Source organism: Asparagus officinalis, chromosome 7 (genome assembly GCF_001876935.1).
Source record: "Asparagus officinalis chromosome 7, Aspof.V1, whole genome shotgun sequence".
NCBI lineage: Eukaryota > Viridiplantae > Streptophyta > Magnoliopsida > Asparagales > Asparagaceae > Asparagus > Asparagus officinalis.
The window spans coordinates 44664905-44674559 of record NC_033800.1 but is presented as its reverse complement, the minus strand read 5'-3'; the positions used below and the strand labels follow the sequence as shown (position 1 = coordinate 44674559).

Here is a 9655-nt window from a genome sequence, read left to right as displayed (position 1 = left end):
CAAACAGAAGTAACAAAAATTATTTGGGAAAAATGATAGGGGTTAGAATGTGTCAGTAGTTTTCCAAGAGCTTTCCTATTATTTTGCTGAACCAAACATGCCCTTAGGGGAAAAAATATATCACACGGGGAAATGCACTTATTAGAAATAGTTCAAAATTTCATAAGTCATCTGCAATAGTAAGCTCATTAAAACATGTTGAAATGACAAATATAGAAGGAAATATTATCTACCTTCGCAAAAATTTGGAAGTCCAGCTGCTTGAAAATTCTAATAATCAAATAAATGTCTGTCTTTATGATATAACTGATATACACTTGCTAGACATTTTAGGGTTTACACAAATAAACATTCTAAATTTTCCTTATAGAAAATGAACAAAACGTTAAGAAAATACCAAAGAAGGGGGATCTGAAATTTATTTTACCAATGTTAAATGTCAGAACTTGAACACATCAAACACATCAAATAGTTCAAAATTTTCAGAAGGCTCATGCGAGCATGCGACAACAATCTCATTAAAGCATGTTAATGTTTTGTTGTGTTGAGTTCAATGTTCGATATATGATCATTTTTTTTGGTGATTTCAATGAATCAAATTTAAGCATATATAAGGGACGTATTACAAAGGAGAACCCCCTGTTTGATTGTGGACACTTAAATTGTATTACTTCTGAAATGCTAGGCTGTTATTGCTGCTGATATCATTGGTCCTCTGGTACATTTGCTTCAAACTGCGGAGTTTGACATCAAGAAAGAGGCAGCATGGGCCATCTCCAATGCTACTTCAGGCGGAACGCATGATCAAATAAAGTATGTGGCTTTACTAAAACGTAGGAAAGCTATATAGTATTGTTTACATGACCTTTCTTTCACATGATTAATTTCTGTTTGTTGTGAATAGGTATCTGGTTAGTCAAGGCTGCATTAAACCCTTGTGTGATCTCCTCGTGTGTCCAGACCCTAGAATTGTCACCGTTTGTTTAGAAGGACTCGAGAACATTTTGAAGGTTGGTGAAGCTGAGAAAAACCTGGGTACGACTGGAGGAGTGAATCTTTATGCCCAGATGATTGATGAAGCTGAAGGCTTAGAAAAGATTGAGAATCTCCAGAGTCATGACAACACTGAGATCTACGAGAAGGCTGTGAAGATTCTTGAAACATATTGGTTGGAGGAAGAAGATGAAGCTATGCCAACAAACGATGCTGCAGGTCAAACTGGATTCCAATTTGGTGAGCAGCACTCGGTTCCTCCTGGCGGATTCAAGTTTGGCTGAAGGTATGCACCTTCCAATTTGTTGACAATTATTCTGATTATTTGAGATTTAATATCTGTGGTTAATAGTTTCTAAATTAATTCACCTGAGGCGAAGATAGGTTTAATTCCCGGGTTTTTACCTGTAGGCTTTGTAGGCACCATTCTAGTTGAGGCTCTTGAGCGTTCTCTCTTTCAAATTTTAAATTGAACATCAGTCAGTAATAGTGCTTAGTTGAGCAAGTCTGATGCCTTGAGAGTTGTTTTCTCACGCTGAAAGTTTATGTTTTTACTATGCAGGGTTGTTTGATCTTGGTGATGTTTGGTCAGTCTGAGGGGTGGAGTTGACTCGTTTGAGTTTGGGTCCAGTTTGGTCCGGTGAATTCCAACCCAGTCCAGTCCAGTCCCCACGGGTTTGTTGTAGATGCAGTCGATTGTAGTAGAAATAAACTTGGAATTTCAAGAGAAAACATACACATTTTGTTTGCACCTGTGTCAAGAAAAGATCACCCTGCCATGTTTTGTTGAAGGCGATGAAAGTATCGTTTACCAGTTATTTAGTTCATCTCCTGTATAGATTGAGCGAACTAGTTTTAGAAGCGAGCTTTGTTTGCATTCTTGGTTGTGTTTTATTTGAAAAGTTATGTTCTTTGTGAGAGAGTTTAGAAACCTGAAACTTTTTTAAGGGATTTGGAATTATATTATTTGTTGCGGTTGCTTTGTGTATGGTTACTCAATGCGTAGCTTAGTAAAAAGATGTTGGGTAAATTGGACATGACCTGCCCCGTGTATGCCTCGAGTTGTGTACTATACCCCCTCAACTCGTTTATTTGCACTTGACCTTCTCAGTTCATGAGAAAGAGGGATGCTTGTGTAATATCTTCCTAATTATTGCTAAATCTCTCTCAACTTATTTATCAGTACTTTGGCTTTCCAAATTCATGAGAAAAAGAGACATTATTTATAATTTATCTTTCTAAAATATTATTTCAGTTTAAGGGTTCTAAGTGGTTAGTAAGTGAGGGTTTTGGCGCAACTCTTGAATATAAATGAGCTGGGTTATGTGCAATTTATCCAAAAATGTTTGTAGTCTATCGGAAAATGCTTCTCGAAGTAAAGGACTCTTAAGAAAACACAGCTACGCGTGTTGTCAACCTCAATTAAAATGACTGTTGAACTAAGATGAATGTAAAGCATAACGTCATTCATTCATCTTTTAACAGAAATTAAATCGTTCATGGGAAAGCATCAACTCAATAGTTGGCAAGTCAAATAATTATTGTCCTAATTGAGACACGACATCAGTTTGTTGGGTTATCTCTTGCCGATCAGGGTGTTGGGGATATCCTCACTAGTAAGTAAGGCTTAGTTGCACTTAAATACCCTCTAGTTCCTCTACTTTGCACGTACATACTTCACTTGTTTTTTGGCTGTCCTTATACGTCCTATTTTAAAAATTTGCGCTTATATACTATTAGTTACGCAAATGCGAGAATCTCCCTGAAAATTCTTATGTGACACTCACATGTTTATTTTAGAGCATTTTTTATATGTTTCATAGCAAATTTAACAAGTAGTAAGAGTCAAAATGTTCTAGAATTAGCATATGAGTGTCACATGAGAATTTTTGGGGAAAAATTCTCATGTAAGCATATTGAGGATATTGAATTTTAAATATTTCAGTAAATACAAGTGCTTCCAAAAACAAGTGAGGATGTGTAAACGCATGGGAGCTACAAGGTATTTATGTGCAATTAAGCTAGTAAGTAATTTTGAACTAATTTATTAGCATTTAACCCCCTTATTTCATGAGACGGATGTTATTTGCAAGTTATCCTTCTAAAATTTGACAATCAGAGGGGGCCAAGTATTAATGATGGATGTTACTTGCAGCTAACCCTTCTGAAAATGACAAACAGAGGGGGCTAGCTAAGTATTAAAGAACAAGTTAATAGGTGTTAAGTGTTACTAAAAATATATATAATGGGCGTAATCTGCAATTTACCCTCATAAACGACAAATACGGGAAGTAACACAAATACGGGAAGTAAAATATATATAATGGGCGTAATCTGCAATTTACCCTCATAAACGACAAGTTAATAGGTGTTAAGTGTTACTAAAAATATATATAATGGGCGTAATCTTCTGATGGCTGTAGAATAGACATATGATTCCTCAGGTTTTGAAGTAACACGCTGGTTATTCAAATGGATAAATTAAGATAAATAGTCTGGATCATCATCTGTAAAGGGATCTATTTAATTATTTGTTACCTGTTTTTTTTTATTTTAAAAACTATTCTATAAGGAAAGGCGACGTCATCTTTGCCTAACCAAAACAACAATAAAGAAGAGGGACAACACTACGGCCTTCAAGCCTATAAAGCAGTACAAGAGTTGGTTATTTATCTCGCTCAAAAGATCCATGATTATTTATGTATAATTAAAAGCTTCCCCTCCAAGAATCAGGATCTATGTCAGATCCTGCCAACCAAAGGACGACTAATAGGATAGACCAGCCTGTCCACCATAGATCAAATTTCGTAAATTACATTAACATGTAGATTATAAAGTCTAAAATTTTGACTCAGACTATATTGTGTCTAGTTCTCCTGTATGAATGTTCTTCATTCATAATTTTCACCGCAGATTTCCATTTTTCGTAACTCAAAGGTGTTAATCTACCATTAATTAGAATCGTTTATGGGATTTTCTAATTGGTTTAGGAAAACTTAATATAGTTTTGAAAATCCAGAAGTGTTTTCGCCAGAACGCTCCAATGTTTTGACTTTTGAGGAATTTTGGGAAGCAAACCCATTAAAAGGGGGATCATGCATGATTAATTACAAACTTCTTTTAACCGTCCAAACGCTTGGATCAGACAACTCCGGGTTTTTGGGGCTACGAGGTAGATTTACTAATAACTCGATCACGTGTTTCATGAAATCACGTGCAAGCAAGCTAACAACCAGAGAACGAAGGGATGAGGATGAGCCCAGCTCACCAGAATTGGCCATACATGCATCCGTATCTAGCAAGCTACATATAATTCATCTCTCTCTTCGGCTCGGTGACGCATGCAGGGTGTTCGGTAATTGAAAGTAAGCACGGAACTACAAAAGAATATTATTCTCAGTCAGTACGTTTGATGTTTAAGAATCATCGGGTGGACGAGACCGAAGAAAGAGCTAAGGAGGGCGGGCAAGCCTGTGGAAGACCAGAGTTTCGCGGTTGGAGAGGGAGCCGTCGGACAATTGCCAGTTCTCGTGACCACGGGGAAAAAAAAGAAAAGAAACTGCTGTTTAATAATTGGGGCCTTACTAGGGGTGTTAACGGAGCGGATACGGCTCCGGTATAGCACTTACCATATCCATATCCGCTTACCCATCTCGGATACGGATACAGATATGGATATACGTCGGTAAGAAAAATTCATATCCATATCCGCCAAAATCGGATACGGTTACGGATATAGATGCGGATATATAAATGGATATGCATGTGGATACAAAAAGGATATGAGAAAACTAGATAGTATTCAGAAAAATATAGTCATGTGATACAAAAAGAGTTCGTTAATATGTTCATTATGATTGAAAAGCTAAGATTAGACATCTTGATCATCAAAATTAATCACAAATCCATAATCTAAGAATCGAAACTATCGTAAGAGTATTACCAATATGTATTCGGATTTTTTCGGATACGGATACAGATATTTCACTACAAAACCATATCCGCAACCATATCCTATCGGTAATAGATTTGAGTAATCATGTTCGTATCCTAACGGATACGGTTACGGATATTTCCTCGGATACGGATACGGTTTGGCACCCCTAGGCCTTACACTTTCCTACTTCAGCTCCTACGCTTAAAACAATTACAAAGTTCTGAATACTCTCTACTTGTTTTGTCATTTTGGGTTTTTATTTTGTGTGTGTGTGTTTGGGGGGGCCCATGTGGCTCTGCCCCTGTCTCTGACGATGATGATGTAGGAGATGTCTTCACGTTAAAGAATGAAAATTCTTGTTGCTGGATCTTCCTGGATTGTTGTGTGACTTGTGTCCAATTGTTTTTTATTTAACCATGTGATTTGGATTTAAGAAAACATGTTAACAAGAACGTGAAAAATATGAAAGTGACATAAATCCAAATATTGTTAAGATGTAAAAGAGTTTTAATTAGCTTGACTGATAAAATATCGCAAGTCATTCGACAAGTAGGAAGTGCGAGTCACTACTAGTAAAATTAGTTTATTACTCACATCTCAATTTCTTTCGCTTCGAAAACCTAGACATGGTCATATCTTCAAATAAAAATATCTATTATAATTTATATACCTATAAGTATTAAATTACATAATCAACATGTTATAAAAAATTATATAGTTTTTAATCATACTTCATATCATACTTCTTTTAAAAGCACGAGTTCAAGAAAAACTTTTTATGGTCAATATTACCCTTTACTATTTTGGATATTTTATTTAAATCTTAATCTTTTTTATATTAATCATATCTTATCTAATTCCACGTAAACTATCTATAGCTCAACAATTTAAAAAAAATATTTTAAATATTTTATTTAAATCTTAATTTATCCAAATGCTAATTATATATTATATTAACTCCATATTTACTACAATAACTCAACAATTTAGAAAAAAATAAGATAAAGAAATTATACCTAAATAACATATTATAATACATAAAGTATTACAAAAAACCCAAAAGTTTTAAAAATTGCATATAATAGCTTTAAAAATTTAAAATTACACAAAATACATTAACTTTTTAAAACTTAAAAATAAACATGAAATCTAAAATTTTAAAATTTGCAATTAACACCCTCAACATTTTAGAAATTACAAAAACATCCTTAAAAGTTTAAATTACAAAAAAACACTATAAAATTCAGAGATTTCAAAACTTTGCAACAACATAGATGAATTCCAAGGATTAACATTAAGCACTTAAAAATTTAAAATTTATAAAAAATAACCTCAAAGTTATAAAAATTACAAAAACTCTCTCAAAAGTAAAAAATTACAAAAAAAAAAAAATCCTAATTTCAAAACTTATAACCGGTACACATTAAATTTAGAAACTATCAGTAGATCATTAAAATTTTAAATTTTTTTAAAAAACAACCCAAAATTTTAGTAATTGTAAAAATACCTTTAAATTTTTACAGTTAAAAGAAATATTCTAACATTTGAAAACTTATCACCAACACATAAAATATAAATTATAAGCACCCAACTTATAATTTAATTTTTTTTATAAAATACTATCAAAGTTTAAAAATTATAAAACACACTCTCAAAAGTTCAAAATCACAAAAAAAACTAAAATTTGGTAAAGAAAAGAGGAAATGTTTGATATTATAAAATTAAGATATATAAATTTAACTTTCAATTTAAAATTTATCATCTTTTTTCAACATCTAAAAGTAGTCTAAGTTGATGCCGGTAAAAAATAGCAATTACCGTAGATTAAAACTATCCAGTTAAGGAATAAGAATCTTAAAATATATGATAGGTTAAAAATTAATATTACTGTATAAATTCAAGGAACTCCATATAATTTTAATAATAACATTCATTGATAGAAGACAAATTCATAAAAGACTATGATATAATAGGTTAGCATTAACTAATTATAATGTATAAATATTTATCTCTAATGTTGATAATATTTATAGGGTAAAAAATACAAGGAGTTATGTATGGAGAAACTATCAGAAATTTTAAAGATATCATTTAAAAGAACTAAGTTGTTTTCATTTCAAATAGAGAAGTGAAAAAAATAAACTCAAAATTCGGAAACATTCATGAATCACCTGAATTGATATTGATAAAAGACAAATCTGACAAAGAAGCACTGACCGAGTTCCTCTTGAGGAATATATTGAACAATTTTGTTCTAGTTAAAAAATTATTCTTCATGAAAGATACAAGAAAAATTAGTAAGAATTTATAAATTTCCATACTTTATTCTTGAAATACTAAAGGAATCATAAACTTAATATAAAATTACATTAAAAATACTAAAGTAATCATAAACTTAATATAAAATTACATATAAATAATCTTCTAATAAAAACTAAAGTCAAGCCAATGATCAACTATATTGCGAGATATAATAAGCTAGATAAGATGAGGAAAATCACTATAATTGACAAAAACTATGCACATGATACTTAATTACCATAGTGTAAGTAAAAAAAAAAGTTAAAACTGATATTTGAGGATATGACTATTAACGAATGATCAATTTTTAGGGACACGATCAAAGATAAGAATGTAATAATGCTGTCAGATTTTAAGATCTTTAAATATGAATGTGTAGACGGTAAAAATTACCTCCGCAAACTCATACACGAATTCGCCCGCATGAGTCAAAGTCATCCAAATTCGTCCGCGGTTGTTGATCAAGGATTCGCCAGACAATCGACTCGCCCGCGCGAGTCAAAGTCATCCAGATTCGCCACGATGATCGACTCACCCACACGGGTCAAGATAATTCGAATTCGCCTGCTCGCTCGACTCGCCCGCACGAGTCGAGAGTCGAATTCGTACCCGACAGCCACTACGCCGCATACAGGGATGGGCCTTCCCACTTCCCACGACGTGAGGGGAGGGAGCACAGTACTCCAAGCCCATCAAGTGGTCGTAACCAGTCAAATCCATGCGGTCATCAAATCCGCCTGCATGTTCAAGGTTGAAGCTCGCCTCACCTGCATGAGTCAAGAGTTGAATCCGCCTGCAAACGGCAAGCTGACTGGACTCGTTCGAGTACTTGACAGCCGCTATGCTGCATACAGGGATGGGCCTTCCCGCTACCTGCACGATGTGAAGGGATGGAGAAGAGTACTCCAAACCCATCAAGTAGCCGCTCACGGTACGAGTGACCTATCACCCTCCAGAGCCGTCTGCAGGAAACTTGCCTCGCATGCACGAGTCAAGAGCTGAATCCGCCTACAAACGGAAAGCTGGCTAAACCCACTCGAGTGCTGGACAGCCGCTATCCCACGTACAAGGAGGGGCTATCCCACTCCTCGCGACGTGAAGGGAAGGAGTACAGTACTCCGAACCCATCAAGCAGCCGCTCACAGTACAAACCTAAGACATGGTCATATCACATGATTCAATGAGCGGCCACGCCGTCTCTCCTCTATTTAAGAACCTCTTCTATCTTCGGAAAAGGGGTTCAGCAGTTCGCTCATAGCTAATTGATTAATTCAATCAGTTAACTAAACCACTGGCTCTCGACTCCTAAGAGAGTTGACGACAAGCTCTTTACGTAATCTTCGCATTGCAGCATCTTCTCCCAGTTTCGGGCCATGATCGCCATCAAACTCGGAGACTCAAACTCCATCAATCCGTGCTTCTACTGCGTACTGAAGCTCACCAGTAACCTCGATCGGATAGTCCAAGGGAAGCAGACTCGGTGCGAGAACCGAGCGAAGCGTCCTATAGCTACCGAAAGTCCCCACGTTAAACAAGGAGGACATTCCCTCCGTTTCTGTTGTAATTTTCGATTCATTAGTTTGTAATAAGCTATTCTTATCAATACAAACGAAATCCCTGTTTTCGAGAGATCAGAAATTCACACCTACAGAAGATGGCGACCATAGTGAGAGAAACTATTTCCTCAACCGAAATGGTGGTAGCTCAGTTCGACGAGGTTGCTGTCAGGATGACTGTGGAGTCCCTAGAGATCGATTTCAATCAAGCCAAGTACGAGGAGTACTTGTCTTCTTCCTCCTCTGGTGGCGACGCGTCCCGCAAACGCCACAGAGTTGCGCGTAGAGGCCAACCTCAAACAGTCAAAGCCTCCGAGCCGAAAGAACTACCGAGTCACACTCGGAACTACTCCCTCCGAATCGATCCAAGGCCACGCCAGAGGTCAACAACACGGGCGAGAAGCCGCCAGGATGGGTTCAGCTAAACGGCCTCACAGATGCCGACCCAGGAGAAAACAGTGTGTTTATCCGCGGCGTAGCGTATATGGCCACGAGCACGATGGACGCTCCTCTTTCCCGAAGAGCTTGCCAGCGGCACCGTCAGGCCTTGGCCCGACAGGAGACCCAAGCCTTCGCTTCATACGACGGCCTGAACTATCACCCAGGTTCGAAGAGAGAAAGACGAAGGGGCAATTCGCCCAGCACCGGAAGGCTCTCCAAATCAAGCGCGCTAACCAGGAGGGACGAGACCGCCTGCGTGGGTGGACTTCGCTTTTCAGGTCACATCCCTGATGTGAGAAAACCACCCCAAACGAGTAAACCTATCCGAGTAGGCGAATCCTCGGAGGCAGGTGAGCCTCGCCATGATTCTTTAACGGATGAGTGTAACAAGCGGAATGGCCTTGACCACAAAGGCAAAGCGGCAGGC

General features: G+C 36.6%; 1 protein-coding gene across 1 annotated transcript in view; it reads left to right on the top strand.

The window, feature by feature from the left end:
* Positions 1-1992, top strand: part of LOC109848383 (importin subunit alpha-1a-like) — a 9426-nt gene extending 7434 nt beyond the window's left edge. Inside the window, exons 9-11 of the mRNA XM_020417848.1 lie at positions 686-813; positions 905-1279; positions 1556-1992. Coding sequence (XP_020273437.1) covers positions 686-813; positions 905-1277 — 501 coding nt within the window. The 3' untranslated portion in view covers positions 1278-1279; positions 1556-1992. The remainder of the gene's footprint in view (positions 1-685; positions 814-904; positions 1280-1555) is intronic.